The sequence below is a fragment of the Erpetoichthys calabaricus genome, chromosome 1 (assembly GCF_900747795.2).
Source record: "Erpetoichthys calabaricus chromosome 1, fErpCal1.3, whole genome shotgun sequence".
NCBI lineage: Eukaryota > Metazoa > Chordata > Cladistia > Polypteriformes > Polypteridae > Erpetoichthys > Erpetoichthys calabaricus.
This window is the reverse complement of record NC_041394.2, coordinates 154,498,853-154,520,091: the sequence shown is the minus strand read 5'-3', so window position 1 is coordinate 154,520,091 and position 21,239 is coordinate 154,498,853. Positions and strand designations below refer to the sequence as shown.

At 37.8% G+C, this 21,239-nt stretch overlaps 2 protein-coding genes across 5 annotated transcripts in view; one reads left to right on the top strand and one right to left on the bottom strand.

The window, feature by feature from the left end:
* Positions 1-21,239, top strand: part of wnt5b (wingless-type MMTV integration site family, member 5b) — a 344,662-nt gene that overhangs the window by 129,280 nt on the left and 194,143 nt on the right. The gene's annotated exons all lie outside the window — the stretch shown is intronic.
* On the bottom strand, positions 16,063-18,782 carry LOC114642059 (F-box/LRR-repeat protein 14). Its single transcript, XM_028791046.2, has one exon. The coding sequence runs from the start codon at positions 18,506-18,508 to the stop codon at positions 17,306-17,308; it is 1,203 nt and encodes a 400-aa protein (XP_028646879.2). The 5' UTR covers positions 18,509-18,782; the 3' UTR covers positions 16,063-17,305.

Below are 21,239 nucleotides of genomic sequence, written 5' to 3'. Positions count from 1 at the left end.
TTTAACTTCATTTAAATAATCTTTATTGTTAATAATTAAACATGTGAGGACACAGTGCCGCAGCGCTAGCTAATTCATGGATTGTTCCTGCCTTGCTTTGTATTCTTGCTGGTGCTGACGCGACACTGGAAGGATAGATGGATAGAATAATTAAACATGTACTACGAAGATATTTCAATGTTCCTTAAAAGTTTTGAAGAATCTTCGTTGTGAAGCCGTCTGTAAGCTTAGGTCTATTACAGAGCTGATTGTGTGGTGATTGGGTATTTGGAGAAAGAAAAGCAAGGACAGGAATTGGAGGTTAGTACTTTTGAAAGAGACAATACTTCTGTAATAAATTATTTCATCAAAGATCGCGCATGGCGCAGCAAGCCTCTTGCGTGAGACATGAACAAGCACTGGGCCACTGTGTTCCCATGTTTAATAACATGCTTTCATTCCTATCATCATGAAAAAGATCTCACGTATACATCTCAGTATTTTAATTATTCAGAGAGCTGTAATATCACGAATGCAATGGATTATGTGTTCTGTTGGAGAAAGAGAAAGCCCGTTTAAGAAGCAGGTAGTGATTCACACACAGAGCAAGAGCACAAAGAAGATCAAATACAGAACAAAGCATTTAACGTGCTACTTTAGTTACGATGGGATTTGAGAAGTTAGTAAACAATTTTAAGATGAACATTACGATGTTCTACTTTAATGGCAAAATAAACTACGTGATTAAAGTGGAAATTTCGAGATTAAAGTTGACATTTCATGCTTTTTTCCCACTGTGTGCCTGTTTTTTTTGTCTGTACCCTAATGAGCTTTCATATGACACTCAGACGGTGGGCTACGACTCGCCTTTTCACGGCAACTTTGATATGTGACTTCTTTATTTTGGGCACTGTGCGACTTTGTGAACTTGAGCTTTCGAGTTTCTCCGACACTCTGTTACTTGATCAACTTCCTTTTGTTGTTTATATCACTGTTTAAACCAACAAATAGTACGTTTTTCCTTTGCCTCCACTTGGTATTCGCTGAAATTCTTATTTTCCCCCATGCTTTTCCCATTGTCTTTTCACAGAAGGCTGAGTTTAAGGGCTATTTATATTGATTTGCATATTCAAAGAGGCGTAATTCTGGGAGGAGTTGGGGCGGGACAGAAGGCGCATGCACGTGCGTTACTTTTCACGCTGATCGGGATTTATGTAGCGGAAGAACGTGGAAGTTTGAGTACGTACGGATTCCTGCATCTGGATTTTTCTGTGCGTACGCACATTCCCGCTTTTGTGCTTACGCCACGTTATAGTGCGAGTTCTACGCACTACATTATACATGAGGCCCCTGGTCTTTTTGCATTGCTGAGTTCACCAGTGCTTGCTTTCTTTTTCAGGATGCACCAAACTGTACATTTTGCCACTCGGAATATTGTAGCAATTTCTCGGATGGGTTTTTTCTGTTTTCGCAGCTTAAGGATGGCTTCTTTCACCTGCATGGAGAGCTCCTTTGACCGCATGTTGTCTCTTCACAGCAAAATCTTCCACATACAAGCACCACACCTCAAATAAACTCCAGGCCTTGTATCTGCTTAATTGATAATGACATAATGACGGACTTGCCCACACCTGCCCATGAAATAGCCTTTGAGTCAATTGTCCAATTACTTTTGAGCCCCTGAAATGAAGGGATTGTGTTAAAAAAATGCTTTAGTTGTCTCACATTTTTATGCAATCATTTTATTCACCCCACTGAATTAAAGCTGAAAGTCTGCACTTCAACTGCATCTGAGTTGTTTCATTTAAAATTCATTGTGGTAATGTACAGAACCAAAATTAGAAAAAAGTTGTCTCTGTCCAAATATTTATGGACCTAACTGTACACACACATATACATACACACAGACTTAATAAGAATTGAACAAGTTGGAGCATTTTAAATTAAAAGTGATACAAATATTGCATTTGCACATATACATACATATAGTATGTACTATAAATATAGAAGCTGAGTTAATATTGAGAAGTTAATTTCAAGATAAAACCTTATCTTTGAGAGCAAAAAGGAAAAAAAAGTATGATAGTGCATTTTCCCCAAGTTAGAATGCAGAAACAATCTTGGACTGTGTACCCAAGTGCATTAGATTAAAAAAGAGGTTCCACTTCAACAAATTTTTAGTGTTGAAAACATTTTGGATCTGGGTAAATACTAACAGAAAATTGAAGATCACTACATGATGGCTTGGCAGCAGAGATTTTACTGTATTGCACTTATATATACTCCTAGCTTGTCATTTGAGCCCGGTGTATTCATAAATTTCAGAATAGGTCATCAACCTGAAGACTAAGCATGTTCGGACTTGGCCAGTACTTGCATGGGAGACCATGTAGGAAAAGCTTGTGTTGTTGATGAGACCAGCAGGGGTGCTTACCCAGAGGTCTGAATGTGGATCCCAATGCAGCAATGGGGACACTGTGCTGTAAAAATGGGCGGTCCTTTGGAGCAGATGTAAAACTGTGGTCCTGACTCTCTCTCGTCATAAAAGATCCCTGGGCATCCTTCGTAAAGAGCAGGGAGTATCCTGATGACCAGGCTGATTTTCTACCACAGCCTAGTCATTCTGCTCCCCTAATTGTCCCCTGTCTCTAATTGGCCGTCTCTTTCACCACTTTGTCACCTAACAGCTAATGTGTGGTAAGTGTACTGGTGCAAAAATGGTTGGTGAATGCTACACATTAGTGGAGGTTGAAGTGGTTCCCCACTCACTGAAGCACTTTGAGTAATGAGAAAAGCACTATATAAATGCAGAGTTATTATTACATACAAACATGCGTCCTACAGTAGAACAGAGGCCTATCCATGCTTGCTTCCTGCCTCAATTGGATTAATTGGGTTCAAGAATATGTTACACAAACACATATGCATACCACCCATACATTAAATACAATAGGAAGAAACTCATTTATACAGGACTTATATTGTAGTCTATATTAAACTGTCTAGGTTTATATTTATGAAAATAATGTAGACAAAATATCTAATTTTATTACAAATTTGTCAAATATTTATACTTTTCTCTAAAAAATAAAAAAAACCCCTTGGTTCATTTTAGATTGTGTTCTTTACACTATAGAAATGGTTGCTAAGACAGATGCACATACTGTCAAGTGTTAAAGCAGCAGAAAACTAGATTTTCAGTAAATATAAATATGCAAAACACAAAAAACAAACAGTCAGTGGCTAATATTTTATAAATCCAGAGAGCTGCATTAACAGCAAAGCTGAAGCTACAGTGGTGTGAAAAACTATTTGCCCCCTTCCTGATTTCTTATTCTTTTGCATGTTTGTCACACAAAATGTTTCTGATCATCAAACACATTTAACCATTAGTCAAATATAACACAATAAACACAAAATGCAGTTTTAAAAAAAAAATCCAAACCTACATGGCCCTGTGTGAAAAAGTAATTGCCCCCTTGTTAAAAAATAACCTAACTGTGGTGTATCACACCTGAGTTCAATTTCCGTAGCCACCCCCAGGCCTGATTACTGCCACACCTGTTTCAATCAAGAAATCACTTAAATAGGAGCTGCCTGACACAGAGAAGTAGACCAAAAGCACCTCAAAAGCTAGACATCATGCCAAGATCCAAAGAAATTCAGGAACAAATGAGGACAGAAGTAATTGAGATCTATCAGTCTGGTAAAGGTTATAAAGCCATTTCTAAAGCTTTGGGACTCCAGCGAACCACAGTGAGAGCCATTATCCACAAATGGCAAAAACATGGAACAGTGGTGAACCTTCCCAGGAGTGGCCGGCCGACCAAAATTACCCCAAGAGCGCAGAGACGACTCATCCGAGAGGTCACAAAAGACCCCAGGACAACGTCTAAAGAACTGCAGGCCTCACTTGCCTCAATTAAGGTCAGTGTTCACGACTCCACCATAAGAAAGAGACTGGGCAAAAACGGCCTGCATGGCAGATGTCCAAGACGCAAACCACTGTTAAGCAAAAAGAACATTAGGGCTCGTCTCAATTTTGCTAAGAAACATCTCAATGATTGCCAAGACTTTTGGGAAAATACCTTGTGGACTGATGAGACAAAAGTTGAACTTTTTGGAAGGCAAATGTCCCGTTACATCTGGCGTAAAAGGAACACAGCATTTCAGAAAAAGAACATCATACCAACAGTAAAATATGGTGGTGGTAGTGTGATGGTCTGGGGTTGTTTTGCTGCTTCAGGACCTGGAAGGCTTGCTGTGATAGATGGAACCATGAATTCTACTGTCTACCAAAAAATCCTGAAGGAGAATGTCCGGCCATCTGTTCGTCAACTCAAGCTGAAGCGATCTTGGGTGCTGCAACAGGACAATGACCCAAAACACACCAGCAAATCCACCTCTGAATGGCTGAAGAAAAACAAAATGAAGACTTTGGAGTGGCCTAGTCAAAGTCCTGACCTGAATCCAATTGAGATGCTATGGCATGACCTTAAAAAGGCGGTTCATGCTAGAAAACCCTCAAATAAAGCTGAATTACAACAATTTTGCAAAGATGAGTGGGCCAAAATTCCTCCAGAGCGCTGTAAAAGACTCATTGCAAGTTATCGCAAACGCTTGATTGCAGTTATTGCTGCTAAGGGTGGCCCAACCAGTTATTAGGTTCAGGGGGCAATTACTTTTTCACACAGGACCATGTAGGTTTGGATTTTTTTTTCTCCCTAAATAATAAAAACCACCATTTACAAACTGCATTTTGTGTTTACTTGTGTTATATTTGACTAATGGTTAAATGTGTTTGATGATCAGAAACATTTTGTGTGACAAACATGCAAAAGAATAAGAAATCAGGAAGGGGGCAAATAGTTTTTCACACCACTGTATATCTTTTATTGCACACATCTTTCTCCTCATCTGATGTTGGTTATGTTATGCAACAAAGACCATTTCTGCTATGATTGGTTTTGGAAATTTCTTGCACGCCAAAGACTTTAGATGATTCAATGGCATATCTTTGCCATAATAGTAATGTTGGAGAATGGCAGCTGTAGACTCACCAATTGTATCCGATTCAGTACTGCACCTTCAGATATGGAGCAATTTCACAAATAGCTCAATTAAAGGCAACATTTGGTCAGATTAAGAAGTCAATCAGTGAAAACCAGCCACTGCATGACCTGCCAAAGTCAGGAACTGGGAACCCAAAGTCGCATCAGTATTTCTCAAGGACATGGTTGTAGGTTTTGTAACTATTGTGTTTTGTTTCCCAGTTGCTTCAAGTCTGAGATCTGCTTTGATCAACTGAAACAAAAGTGTCCAGTTTTGTTCTACATTTGTATTTAGCCTGCAGAATGCTTTAGAGAGAAAAATAATCTAACTTTTTAAAAAAGGAGACATTTATTTTTTTACATATTTTCCCTGCACAATCAAAGATTTGCACAGTATGTATAAGCTAGCATCTCTACATTCTTATCAGCCTATACTCGTGTGTAACATCTCAGAATGGAAACTAGCTTTTGCTACAACTGTTTGCTTAACTTGTGTCGCAGTACACAGTATTGGGTTTTTCATACACTGATCTAGTTTGTTTTCAGATTTCAGCAGCCTGTTATAGATCTCTTGTGAATAATCTGATTAAACCATTACATTAATATTACAAAAAAGGGATCTGGCAGGAATGGTGACAGTGTTCTTCCCAGTACTGTGTCTATACTTTTGTACTGGGGTGATCACATAAATTGTTAGACCAGGTGTTAAATACTAAAAGAAGGGGGTAACCTTCAATACTAGGAAAACAATTCAAACACTGTTACTCCAAAACCAGTCAAAGAAAAAAATGCCTTTCTTTCCACTGCACATTGTATGGAAAGGTCTGTGTTCACTCCAAATTTTAACACATAAACACTTGGTCCTGTGTAGAGAACTTAAATCTGTAGATTTTCACCCATTTTCAAACTGTAATGTAAAAAACAAAACTAATAAAAAGAAAAGTTGCATTAGTTAATAAGCCTTGTCTAATCCTTTCCCTTCAAAACATAAAAGATTGATAAATCTTGGAAAATTGCACACAATTATAACACATACTGAATACTGCATGTATGTATGTATATATAATATTTTGAGAGATACTAACAGTTGATTATGGGCAAATACAGTAAAGTATTCAATCCCCTTAAAAGTCATCATAATTTTCTGGATTACAACAGATTTGTTCACATATTTATCCTTTCAGTATTTTAAATGCTGTACCAATACATTTCAAAATCAAAATAAACCCTTTTCTGTAGATATTTAACTGAAGAAAAAAAAAATCAAAAGTTAGTGTTTAGTGTTGATCAGCAAATTTCACCAAAGCATTATTCACAGCAAATTTGCTGCATTCATTCACCCTTGTTTCTCAAATTATTTACTGATAATTTGGGCGGTTTAGGATAACTTTTTTTTTTTCAGTGTCCATTAAAGATTTGTTACTATTTACAAGACGTTTTCATCATTTTGAGAGAAGAAAAATTGCACAGACAGTTTGGTGAGTCTTCAGCATTACCTCAAAAAACAGAACGAGACAGGGTCTTGAATCATGTCATGCCACTTTGAATTTTCTGCCTTTCCCTCTTTTATGGCTGATTTTTTTTTCCCTTTTTCTCCTAGGACTGAATGTTTTTCCAAAAAACTGAGTTTTATGAAAAGCACACAAAGCAATAGTTTCTCACATAAATCAACATAAAACTACCTATTTTTTTTTTGTTTTTTTTTACTGTTTACTATGGATTTCAGCATTTCCACTTTGTTTTGATGAAATATAACATTTGTGCTTCTGACTGTGTTCTTTCTTTAATCTCACGGAGGTAGAGTGGTTGGCACTGGTGCCGCAGAGCTCAGGTCACCTTTTAGGCCACAGTAATCTGTCCAGTATACTTGGCAGACATTTCCCTCAGGGACACTTTAAAGATGACTGCACCATTATAATCCAGTCAAATCTAGTTCAGTTAATCCTTCCCCTTGACTTCAAGGCATTTTGTCGAGTTTGGTGGTATTCAGAAGCACTTCTGCGATTTCTCTGAACTCGAGGTGAAGCAAACACCATGGAGTTCGCTCATCACTATTAGTATCTGCACACACATTTAAATCTTGGTGCTTTGGAAGCTTCAGGTTTACACAAATGACAAATTAATCACAAATGGCGCAGAGGTGACAGTCATTTCACCAAAATTAGACATAATTAGGTAGTACTTGTGAGTCCTTTACATCTCTCTGGATATAAAAAGAATCTTTGTAAGGGCCATAGTCTTCGCTGGACAATCGCTGCAAAAATAAAGACAAAGGGACACTCTGCTGATGTATGAAACTAAGTAACTGAAATGCACAAGGTAGGATATCAAAGAGTTTGAATGTCCCGTTAAGCACTGCTGTATCCATCATCGGAAAGTGGAAGGTTCATCACAGCGCCAAGACTCTCACTAGAACAGGCAGTCCCTCAAACCTAACCATAAAAGTAAGATGTCGTCTGGTGGGAGAGGCTACTAACAATCCAACCGTCCACTAAGAAGTCTGCAGTGATCTTTGGCAAAAACTAGAGTGAAGGTGCAGGAGTTCATAATTTCAAAACCTCTCCATAAAACAGGCCTCTAAGAAAAGGTGGCAAGGAAGAAACTATTCCTTAAGAAGGTCCACATAAAAGCACATAGACATATGCCATAAATCACAAGACAGACCCAGTTACGTAATGTGGGACAAGGTTTTACGGTCAGATGAGACCAAAATAGAATTTTTTGGGGAGACTTCAAAGAGGTACGTGTGGCGTAAAACTAACACTGCCCATCCCTCAAGGAACACCATACCTATAGTAAAGTACGGTGGTGGCAACATCATGCTATAAACCTATGGCTAGGGAGAAGAATCATCTTTCAGCATGACAATGACCCTAAACAGAAGGCCAAAGTGACACTGGAATTGTTCAAAAACAGAAAAGTGAATGTATTGGAAAGGCAATGTCAAAGCCCTGATCTTAACCCTATTGAGAATCTGTAGCACTGTTTGAAAACTGCTGTCAAGAGGAGCCATTGCACCAACCAAGAGCTCTCTATAAATTCTGCAAAGAAGAATGGGGAAGAATCACTCCTGAACAATGTACAAAACTAGTACAGACTTACCCCAAAAGAATTAAGGCTGTTATTGTAGCAAAAGGGTTCTTGAAAGTATTGATTTGTAGGGCTTGAATACTTGTGAAACTTCTTCAGTTAAATATCTACAGAAAATGGTTTGACTTTGGAAATGTATTGTTACAGCAAAAGAGTTCACATTAAAATACTGAATGGATAAATGTGTACAAATCTTTTGCCATGCAGAAAGATATAATGGCATTCAAGGGGACAGAATACTTTTCCAAGCCACTGTAGATGAAATTTCGTGGTCCTAAGCAGTTTATACTAAAAATCATTTTTCATTATCCATACCAGTGGGCCGTAAACTCAGTCCTGGAGACCCAACGTGGCTGTAGGTTTTTGTTTCAACCAACTTCTGTTTTTAATTGGACTCCTAGCCTAAGTGAGTGATTATTTCCCAGTTTCTGCGTTTTGGGGTCAATGTAGAAATTACAAAACTAAGTTTGGCAAATTTTTACTAAAATGTACTAAGCAGGTATGACAATTATGGACTTTTTTTTTTATTATTATTATTTTTAAACAATATTTTACCTTGATTCTTATTCTGCTTTACTGGGTGATCTGGTTATTTAATTTATTATTTACTAATTAGTAGGTCTGATGCTGAGGTAACTGCAGCCTTTCATCATTCAGTGTTGTTTGGTCTGCTTGTTTTTAATTTTCATTATGGAGGATACAAGGAATGGAGCAAACTTCACAGAAAAATGGCAAAACAAAAAAGTTAAGATTTTAAAGCTTTAGCAAAAATAAAAATATTTCTAAATCTCAAATGTAAAAATCACTGGGCCGTGCTTTTATAAATACAGAACTAGAGTTTGGGAACCACTGATCTATATGCAATTAAATCCACATTACTTTTACCATTTTCACAAAAATATTGTATCTGTAGCTCATTTAATCATTGCAATTAATAACTCATTATTATTCACCTTTTATCAGAGTTCCACAATCATTGTCCATTTATTAATTTAGCAGCTTCTTCAGAAATTAGTAACTTAAAAGATAATGACAGCAATCTATTCCTATTTATACAAAATGCATCTTGTTTCAGAAAACTCAAATCACATGCTTGATTTTTTTTAAAACAAATGGCTTAATTAGACTTTAATCTCTGGCATGCATTGGAATGGTTTGCAGTGGTGTGTGATATGGTTGGGAAGGGGTGCTCAACTGCCCTAAGGGAAAGAGTTCAAACACCTTGGGCTTCTTATTCACAAGTGAGGAGAGATGACCGATGACCATGAGACTGACCAGCAAATTGGTGCAGTGGCAGGAGTTTTATGAATATTGTACTGCACCATGGCAGTTAAACAAAGTCAGGTCTATAGGCAGAGTTGTCAATTTTTTTTTTTTAAGTCCAGTTTCTTGATCGAGTTAACTTATGTTTGGGTTTCTTTTTTTCTCTTACACTCATTTGAAATGCCAAATGAATGTATGTCAGGTTAATTGAGGACTCTGAATGAGCCATTGCAATGAACTGGTTCTCTGTGGATTGCTGGTTCTTGACTTGCCCCCCCAAAGGTTACTTAAATTTGCGTAACATTAAATTGAACTGTAGTAAAGCTCATAGTTTGCGCATGTAAAATAAGCAGCCACTAAAATGATTGACCTGCCAACCTACCTATGCCTCAAATAAGTCATGGTAAATTTTCCTGAATACACTATTTTTAGAAAAGCAAAAAATATATATAATTTTGGATCTCCCTCCAAGATATTCTGGCAAAATAATTTTAGAAAAAAATCAAGCTATATACAGTACATACACACACACACTTCCAAAATATGACTATCTATAAAACCTCAACATCTGAACAACAGGCTCTCTCCTCCAAGATATCTCAAAGGTCAGTGGCTAGGAGTGGAGTGAAGGTGCATCATCTGTCAACTGTGTGAAAAGCTCTGCTTAACATTAGCCTGAACAGGATGGTGACAAGAAATAATGTTTTGATGACGAATTTGATGTTTGCCAGAAAGCACAAGACTGAGCCAGCTAAAAACGGTGGAGCGATGTCTTTGCAGGTGAAACCAAGAACCAGATTGTGCTTTTAACCAAAATTAAAAGTTATTTTTACCACATAACCATTAATACCCATGCCCCATAAAAACAGTAATGAGGAAAAAGCAAGATGCTGTAAGAATACTTCTCATCAAGAAGGACGGGGCAACATTTAGAACTTAAGTAAAAGACAGATGGAATACAGTACCATAAACATATTGCCAGTGACTGTATATTGGTCTGCTAAAACATGGAAACTGGTTAGAATAAATACCCAAAGTGCAGGACCAAATCCATAAACAACGGTATACAGTAAAGTAAAAAGGTAAATGGTTTTGAGTGGTTTAGTCAAAAACTTAAATTCAACTCTGAGAATCTGAAAAGTAGCTTGAAAATAGTAGTAAATTACTGTTGCCACAGAATGAGTGAGTTGCAACCATTTTTTATAGTGGCAAGACACTCCTAACCTGTGTGCAAAAATTGTGGCTACTTACCCATTCAAAAGGCTTAAAGCAGTATTTGTGAGAAACTGTGACTCAACTAACTAAAACATTAACAGTGGGAATTAAATACTCAAGAAGCAGCAGATATATTTTTTGTAGAAATACATCTGCTGACTAATAACTAGCTTTGATCAGGTGACCTTGACCCAAAAAACACACACACCATACCGGAATAAGAAATATAAATCATCATTCACAATTGACAACATACAAAAAAGTCTAAAGGTCCGATACATTTTCCAAGGCACAACATATAAGCCTGCACTTAGTCGTGACAGAAATAAAATAATAATTAGCCAAAACAGGTGGCTTAAACACATTGTATAAAGTAAAAGAAAAGGGTTTGTTCTATTTAAATATTAAACATGTTATTAATGTGCAAAATCCTGTCATCTAGTCTGCTACAGCAAGGCCTATGTCTTCATACAAATTAACTCAAGTTGTGATAAAAACATTCTTTTTCTCAATCACCTAGAAGGATTAGCTTTGTGTAGAATACAGTTTTTTTTAAGCATTGTATATGCTAAAAATCTGAAACACATGGACTCCTGGACATACTGTATAAACGTCCACTGTTGGAGAACAGTGTTATCAGAATTCAAAAGAGAGTTTAATTTTGAAGTGAGGCCTGGATAGTAGTAGTTATAGCTACCTGACGGCAGGGCTGTACATTACATAAAGAGAATATTAGACTTGTAAGAATGCAAAAAAACCAAGTTCAATATGAACAAAACTAACCCATTGAGGAATCAACAGTTAAAGCCCTAAACATCCACTACATCCTTGCCCAGCTCATCATACATGTGGGGGGGTGTTATTTGCACAAGTTTGTCAAGAAAGGCAACACGCAGCAAACTGCTTACACCCGTACTCCAGTGGAGAATTACAACTCTTCTGAAATTGCTATACCCATTAAGCAGAACAAGTCTAGGCAAAATCTAATGTTAGTTATATAAGCCAATTACCCACATCAAGATCCCCTTTGTTCATATTAGTTTAGTCATGCAGTCACATTAATTTTACAAAAAAAAAAACAGCCCATGTATGTGCCTTTTGAGAAATATGCATTTATTAGATCACTTATTACATGTACTTGTGTATATATATTTTCCATCCATCCATCCATTTTCCAACCCGCTGAATCCGAACACAGGGTCACGGGGGTCTGCTGGAGCCAATCCCAGCCAACACAGGGCACAAGGCAGGAAACATTTTCCTTGGCTGTTAAATGTTAAGCAAGTATTTTCAGTGGGCTGGTACACTGTCCAGGGATTGTTCCTGCCTTTCGCCAGATGATTGTTGAGATAAGGTACATCCACTGCATCCACTAAAAAGTGTCATCTCCAGACAGAAGAGCAGATTCAGCGACAGACTGCTGTCACTGTCCTGCTCCACTGACAGACTGAGAAGATCGTTCCTCCCCCAAACTATGCGACTCTTCAATTCCACCCGGGGGTGTAAACATTAACATTACACAAAGTTATTGTCTGTTTTTACCTGCATTATTATCAATCTTTAATTTAATATTGTTTTTTTGTATCAGTAAGGTGCTGCTGGAGTATGTGAATTTCCCCTTGGGATTAATAAAGTATCTATCTATCTATCTATCTATCTATCTATCTAATCTACCCCAACAACACTGCCCTGGATAAGCAAGTTAAGATGGATGGAATGACTCTTCCCTACTCTACTGGGTTTGTTTTCCCCCCACTTTACCAAGAATCTAAACGAGACACGAGTATATAAAAGGATATACAAAGAAAAATGTAACGTATACAAGATCTCTAATTAAAAGGCACAAGAATCATTAGTCCAAACTTGGTTTGTCTATCTCCACCCCCCAAATTTAAATAGCAGAAAGGTAGAACATTTAGTAACCATCTGCTATTGCTTTATATAAACATAATTAAATAATAAATTATACTCAGTGTTTATTTAAAAATGAAGAGCAAAATAATGCTCTCTTTTAGTTAAAAGAAAAAAGTTGGTGCTTGTTCAGTAATGACTCATCCAACCTCTGAATCATTACATATGAGCTTCTATAGACCTCCTTATACAACCAGCTTCTCTCTCCCTGTTCTGCTTCTGTACTCAGGCCACAGGCCTTTATCACTTCCTGCCATTTTAACACTTTCATTTCAAGCAATTCTGATTTAGTACAGCAAAGCATTTGTACCCTTTACAGGCTTGTGGAGGGTGAATATAAAAAGAAACATCACTTGTCCAACGTGTCACCTTTCCAAATTACTACAAATAAACAAGAACTGAATTTTTTTTTTTTTTACTAAAAATCACCAAATCACTCTGTTTTTGGTCTGCTATATTCCTTTTCTGCATGCCACTACAATGATGCATTTGCATTCTTTCAAATCAAGAGGAAATTGTTTAGCAGCTTGGTGCCTTGTCCAAGACAAGATTTCACCTTCCATCCAATGCTGCCAAAAAGGCTTTGAACCCCAGCACTAATCCTCTTGTGACCATAAACTGGATTGAGCAGTTTCAAAAATTAAAAGACTTACCTTACAGTAAATGTTTAAACAGAAGAGAACAGCAATTGAACACAAGAAAGGTTTATGATTAAAGTCCATTTTGTTAAAAAGTAATACATTCTTGGCATCATAACTAACTGTACTTTACTGACTGGTGATTGCCTTACACAATCAACATGGAAACAAAATCCTCAATATTTTCCATTTGTATATTGTAATTCATGTGGAAACAGCAGAATAACCAAACTTTTCAACTGTCTTTAAACACACAACAGATAAAAGTGAAACCAAACTTAAAAAGGTATAGCCGGGGAATATGTGAAAACGAGACAGATGTTAATTTATAATCTCCATTCCTAAACGTATTCCATTTTAGAATATGGCTGTTAAACTTAAGGTGTGTGTCTTTTTCAAATTAATGCTCAAATAAAAAGCATCCACTCATCTATTCCTGTACTGTTTGCTAAGATAAGAAAGAGCTGGGGCAGAGGGTTATCCAAGTAAAAACAGAAATAAGGCAAATACCAGTTCTTAACACTATTTCAAAATAAATCTCTCACACATACACACACACGATAGAATTAGTTATCAGTCATCAAAATCACTTTTGGCCATGGGAGGTAACTGGTAAAAGGTTTATAAATATATTTGAGGTATGTACTATATATACAAAGATGTTGTGTGCACAGAAACAACTGTTTAAGGCAAAGGGTGAATTAATACAAATGTTCAAATTGCCCAACATTTGTTTCAACAGTAAAACTGACAGAGGTAACCAAATGCCCTTCCATATACCTCTGTGAATAGTTATAACAATTGAATAAACAACAAGGATATCATTACTTTTGTTTCCTTAATGCATACTTTTAATATGCATACTAATAACAGTTTTAACTTCCACAATAATTATTTATGTATGATCAAATGCAAATGTGCTTTTAACACAGTATGTTAGCACACATTTTTTAATATGGAAAAAGTTAATTTACATTATAATTTCTTAAAGTATAATATTATACAATTTAGATGTAAAAAGGTAATTTTTTAAATGTGCAATTTGCCACTAAACCAGTCATCTGGACTCAATAAAACTATATCTTTGTGAATCTAGCTAAACTAAATTGGTTTTCGTTCAATAAATAAAAACCAAATGTCTTCATTACAAAAAAGGATGCTACTGAAGTCAACTTCAATCCAGTGCATACTCAAAATGTTGACAACACACCAGAAAACACCCACAACCAACATGCCCACTAACAAAAAGGCATGCTGGAGCTAATAAATGGGGTTTCTAAAATGACCTACATCTTGAACTAAAATTAAACAAAACTGCATTTTTACTTTGCAAAGCAAAGTTCTATTGCTTTACATTTTTGTTTCCCAAGCCCCTTCCCCTTAGCTTGTAAAAGTGGCTTCAACATGCTATGTGAGATATGAGTAATGTTTAAAAAGTGTGTGTGAGAGAAAGAGTAGAGATAGATGAACGGGTGTAGGAAAACGCACATACACAAATTCTCCAGATACTCTACACAAATTCTCCAGATACTCTCTGTCTCACAGATTTTATATGCATGGCCAAGCAATGAAGTGAAAAAGAAAGGGATCCAGGCTTCTTAACTTTTGGAACAATAAGATGAGGGGATACTTTTCACTAGGTACAGCAGAAAACTCTCACCCCCTCACCAAAAAAAAAAAAAAAAAAGCACCTCTTCTTGTAGAGACTTCCATCCCACCTTAACAGTTCTCCCATGAATAGCCATTACCATCATTTAGCTCTTTTCCACACTAGCTGTTCTACTAAACAATGAAAGATTAATCCATCCATTTTTTAACCTATTCATCCAGTTCAGGGCTACAGACAAAGGCTTAATTTTTACTAACCTAGAGAGCTACCTGCTGTATGCTACTAAGATGAGGTTTCTATCAGTATAATGTAATATTCTGAAATCCACCAACTCATGCCCACTGTGGACTTGAGCTCATTCCTATAAGCTACGGATGCTAACCCATGGTTCAGGAGGGCCACAAGTTTCGTTCCAACCAGTTTCCTAATTAGAAGCCAGGCCTTGCTGATAAAAAAAAAAGTTGGTATTAAACTATATGGCTCATTAGTGTCTTCATTTATTAAAAAAGAATGTTAATTGCATTGTAGCATTTCCTAGTTCATGATTATTATTCATGGGTTTTGTGGACTGAAACAGATTTCAGCTTCTTGGTCCTTACTTTTCTCTCTCATTTATTTCTATGCATTTTATTAACACTGATACTTCATTAAGCATTTTCAGCATTGTAAAATCAAACCGGGGGGCTAGTGGTTCATATGTTATTTGTATTTCGTTATTAACTGGTGGGTAGTTAAGAAAACAAGACAAATCCTAAATACAGCTGTTTAAAACTAAAATAAGCAAATAAGCCTACAGGTTCTGAAATGTAACAAGTGAGTAAATGAAAAAACATTTTAGCAGCAAATAAATGGCTTCTAATTAAATTGATTACATTTAAATCTGCAACTGCTTAAAATGCAAAAATATTTGGTGTTTAACAAACTGGGTGGTAAATGAGAACACAGAGTGAGATTCCATAGTCAAAACTTATGCAGTACATAAGGTTTTGAGTAAAACTTCCTGCATTGTCATGGTTATTAAATCTGTTTTAAATAAATGTCCCACCTAATATTACTGGAGTAACGCTAAAATAAAAAGGAACACACACCTTCGGAGATCTGAAATTATTTAAATGCTGTGGCCTAGATTCACCCTGTAAACTGGATTCCAAAGTGCGCCATAGATTTCCACTTTCTCAGTTTGTCGAGTTTCACTTTCCATGTTCTGAAGTTTTAGTTGGAGGATATCACCGGAAATATTTAGCCATAAAGGACACACAAAAGACACAGAGCATAAAGGGAGATAAACAAACCAAACGCAGGCACCTTTTTCTCCAAAACATACTTCATATTTCCCGTCTTTATTATATAAATATCAGATTTAAAGGTTTACTGTAAGAATATAAAAAGAATTTGTTTTCTTTTTTTGTTTGGCTTTTTTGTTGCGTTTTCTTTACAAATTCACATACAGTACAACTCAATACAGTAGCTTTTCAGCAGGACTTGGCTGTTGCAGATCAATAACACAGTAACACAGGCCTGACAGGCATTTTACTAGTTATTCTAAAAAAAACAATCATTTCTTCTTCCAGATAAATACCCCCATTCCTCGTGTTCTCCTCTCCAGTTTCTCTCTCTCTTTTTTTTTTTTTTTAACATTTTCCCTCCGAGATTTCGAACCGTCAATTCAAATGGAGTCACTCGGTGATGAAGAAACGACTGACTGCAAACGGGCCTTTTTTACTGAAAACAAAACCCCAAAAAATCACTTCAATTTGAAGTATGTAGCTTTGAATTACAGCTTTTAATTATAAAATCTGCTCACATAAGCAAAAAATACAGCTGAACAGCCTCGATATCATTCAAAGCATGAATTAAAGGCTTCGAGGCCTTGCGGTTGTCGCGAAACAAAAAAGCCTTTGTAACTCAACGCTGTCACGGTCTCGCTCTTTTGCTTTTTTTCCGTCTTTGCATAAACTCTTCCCCCCTCATTTGCTATTTGAAATGGCCAGTGTTTAAATACAAAACTGCATTTTAAACCGAGCAATCAATTAAAATAATAATAAAAAACTTCTGATCTCATACCGCTCTGTCCGTGCCATGGGGGAGGGGATTCCGTTTCAGTCGAGGCACAATTTGTCAGTCTTAAAACAACAAAAAAAAAAAAAAGAAACGAAAAAAGGGAACCGCAGGGATTACAATTGAAATTAAAAAATAAACGAGGTAGCCTAAAATGCACTTTTTTTCCTTTCCCCACCGAGACTTGTTTATATTTGAGGGGAGAAAAGATTATGTTTTAGCTACAAGCAAATACAGGTTATTTTCCTTTTGAATACTGCAACTTATCTGCCATTTCTTGTGGTAAATTACAGGCACGAATGCACAAAAATCTAACCTTACTTTGAAATTTGCGCTTTACAATGTAAGAGATCTTTGCCTTTTTTGAAAAATAAAAAAAGTACTTAAAAAGGAACTTTAAAGAAGTCCAAAATAGAGATCTCTCCCAGTGGTCGCCATTGTTTTAAAAGTGTGTCAGCCCACTTCCTTCCCTCCCGCCTGTCTGCTAAATTTCACCTCACTTTTTCGCTCTCGGTCATCTGCCAGAGTCCAAGGTTCAAAACTTTAAGGCAAGGGAGCTGCGTTATTCTTTCGAGCCCCCGCTTCGTAATTTTGGTGCACCCGTACAGATCTATGCCAGTGAGCTGAGTAAGGTGGTCGGCGATCAGCTCCAGCCCTTTGTCCGTAATCCGCACGCACTGGCCGATGTTTAGGGTCCTCAGCTCGTGCATCTGCCTCACCATCCTATTGATCCCGTCGTCACTTATGTGACAGGAGCACAAGGAAAGCGACTTCAACTGGTAGAGACCTTGGGCGATGTAGGCCAAGCTCTGGTCACCGATCTTGTCGCAGAAAGAAACGTCGAGGCCCGAAAGTCGCAGTGTTCCCATTGCTAGGTGCATAATGCCGGTGTCGCTAATGTTGTCGCAGGATCGCAGGTTCAGGCTCCACAGGCTGCTCATGTGGGACAGGTGGATCATGCCAGCGTCCGAGATGCCCCCACAGAAGCTCAAATTAAGGACCTTGAGCTTAGCCAGACCCTTGGAGATGTGTTTGAGGGAAAGATCCGTCAGTTTCTGACAGTCCTGCAGGGTCAGGTATTCCAGGTTGAGGCAACCCTCGGCAGCGCTTCGCGTCATGCCTGCCAGGTGTCCGATGCCCACATCAGACACATGTCGACAACTCCGCAGATTGAGGCTTTTGAGTCGATGCAAGCCCCACGCGATTAGCAGCAAACCAGTATTGGTGATGTTGCTACAGCCACCGAGTTCCAGGACCTCCAGATTTTTGAGATACTGGGCGATGCGGCCGAGGCTGGAGTCGGTGATCTGTTTGCAGAGGCTCAGGTTGAGTACTCGGAGGGATGGGATCTCTTGCACAAAAGCGTGTCCAAGGCCGTTGTCAGTCAAGTTGTAGCATCCGCTAAGGTTGAGGCTCTCAATGTTTGGCATCCCCTGGATCACGTAGCTGAGACTGCGCCTCAAGCTGAGAATCTGCACCCGTCTGATCCCCCGGGCCTGCAAGCTGGGAAAGAGCGAAGGATTGGCCCGCCTGAGGTGCAACTTGGCTTCCACTCCTCGCCACACCGATTTATGATAAGCGGCGTCCCTCCACGCCGCGCACACTTGGGCCACCCTGCCTTTGTCCCTTACGTCCAAATAACTGAAGATCATAGCTAAAATCTCCGGGAACAAGCACGAAATGTGCGTCTCCATTTTAAACAGACATAAAAACGATTCGCTGGAGATATCCCCCCAATCCGCCGCTCTTTCTCGGGTCCTTCCGTCCTTTTTTTTTTTTTTTTTAAACAGACTAAAATTATTTTGCTGATCCTTGTATTTCTGTGCACATATATATTTGTGCAGTTCGATCAATCTCACTTCTCCCACGTGATCCGCCTGGGTTGCGCAGTGGGGAATCCAAATTAGAAAAAAATCCTCCCAAAATCCAGCAGCAGTCCGCCACGAAAAAAAAGCTCTGGCGATCAGACGTTACTATCCTCGCCGAGTCCTGGCACTCCGGCTCGATCTCTCGGGGGATCTAACCGGTCATACATGTTTATAAATTCCTCTGGAATATCATTTGTAAAAGAAATAAAGAAAACAAACTAGACGGGACAGTCTTCGCTCCGAGATCTGTTTTGCAGCTATATATCTGAAAATACAAAAAAAGCTAAAGGTTTCATTTGCGCTCGACTCGCACGCATTGCCAAACCAAGGGGCTTCCTGCTGCCTTTGTCTGATCTTTTCAAACTGACTTGGCAGGGTAACTAGCACTGCGAAGAAACGGGGGCGTACCGATAATGGCTACTACCGTGATCTTAGATGTATTCACAGTCTGACGTGGAGATTTTATCAACCACATATTTACGGCAATTTTATAATACTACTGCCTTGAAATACTCAAACGAGTATTTTCCTTCATGCGGGATATATGGGCCACTCGAACTGATCACCCCTCCCGTCGTTGGGTTACTTATGGTTTCTTCCAGCTCAGCTGGAACAGTAAGAATAGTTCCCCTGGAAACCAAGTTCTTACAATTCAGTTCACTTTACCCTTAACCCGTTCATAACCGCTGTAGCTATGCTGTTTTTTGTTAGTGTTTCAGGTGTATATGTTCAGTAACGTTTTACAATTAAGAGTTTATAGAAGTGCTTCCCAAAATAACACACGCTTTATCACGCCAAGCCTATTTTATAGAAAAGTTAAATCAGTTAATTTTTTTCTTGAAAACGTGCAGAATAGCGAACTTTCAGTTTTGCCCTCCTAATAAAAAGCATCTACAGCATATGTTTAGAGAAAAATATTATTACTTTACGGTGGAAAAGTTTTTTTCTGGCTTGTTGCTTATTCTGCGTTTCAGATTTGATCAAAGTCATTGTTTTAGTAAAGGATTTGACAATAATATCCAGTGGAAATATGTATATTAGATAAAAACTGGAAAGTACTATTCCAGTTTAAACGGGAGAAAACGCAAGTAGAAGTCTGAATTATCTAAATTATATACATAAAATAAGAAATAATCTGTCAAAAGAAAAAAAAACATTCATTATCCAACCTGCTATATCCAAACTACAGGGTCACGGGGGTCCGCTGGAGCCAATCCCAGCCAACACAGGGCGCAAGGCAGGAAACAAACCACAAGCAGGGTGCCAGCCCACCGCAGGGCACACACTAGGGACAATTTAGAATCGCCAATGTACGTAGCCTGCATGTCTTTTGACTGTGGGAGGAAACCGGAGTACCCGGAGGAAACCCACGCACACACGGGGAGAACATGCAAACAACACGCAGGGAGGACCCAGGAAGTGAACCCGGGTCTCCTAACAGCGAGGCAGCAGCGCTCCGCCACCGTGCCGCCCAAGAAAAAAACAATGAAATATAATTAATGATTTATTATAAATCAAGCTTACAAAACTATAATAAACAGAGGGATAGGGTACAGGAAATTTATTGATAATATGCAGAAGCAAAATATTTCTTTTTATCGTGTGTTTTAAAACAGGAAGGTTGACTAGCTGCCTAAACACTGCTTCCATTAGCATAAGGTTGTTGGCTCAGTCCCGTTATTTACTCACTTTGGGACCCTGTCTAGCTCATTCAACCAGCCTGTATATCAAAGATTAAATAAAAATAATAATAAAAAAAACTTTATTTCTAATTTATTTGCTTTACTTATTTATCTTACACCTTTATCCAGGCAGCTAATAACATTTGAGATTTCCAATTGGGGCTCAGACAGGTGGGGTTACTCGTTCATGTGCACACAATTATAATGCACTTTCACATGTTGTTGAACTGTGGAGGGGTCCTCAAAAACAGCAGTAGTTTTCAAGTTAAGGGAAGCACTGAAACAGTGTTAAGGAGCACACCGGGTAAGCTAATTTTTGTTTTTGATGTTATTTATTTAGCAGATGCCTTTATTAAAGGCGACTTTCATAGCAAGCATATATGCCTTATGCATCACTGCTTTAGCAGCTCAGACAATGCCATGATTAAAACTGTGCAATTATTTTGTAACATAATAATCACATGAAATGGATACACATTAATATGATCTGGTCAAGTCTGTTGTTACTCTAGTGTTGTTTCTTGAATGTCCTTTCTAAACAAAAAACGAAAGCTCACTCAGAAAGTTGAAATGGTTTGTTAAATAGGGAAAATCAAGTAATAGTAAATGACATGTATATAAATACCATGGACCAACTGCACATAATTTTGCAATTTTCAGATGAACAACAATTTGTCTTAAAGAATGTATTATAGTATAACATTTAGAAATTGGAATTAACTGCCATGAGTTAGCAAGGCAGTTATTTGTGAGATTTACTGATAACACTGGGTTTTATAATATACATTGTTCATTTTTAATTCTCATGTAAATATTTGGTCTTAAAATGAGCAATCTAACTTTTTTCCATTTATCATTTTTTGTTCAAAATGTGT

What these genes read in the sequence shown, in the direction of transcription:
- LOC114642059 (XM_028791046.2), bottom strand. Translation starts at nt 18,508, where the DNA reads ATGGAGACGCACATTTCGTGCTTGTTCCCGGAGATTTTAGCTATGATC.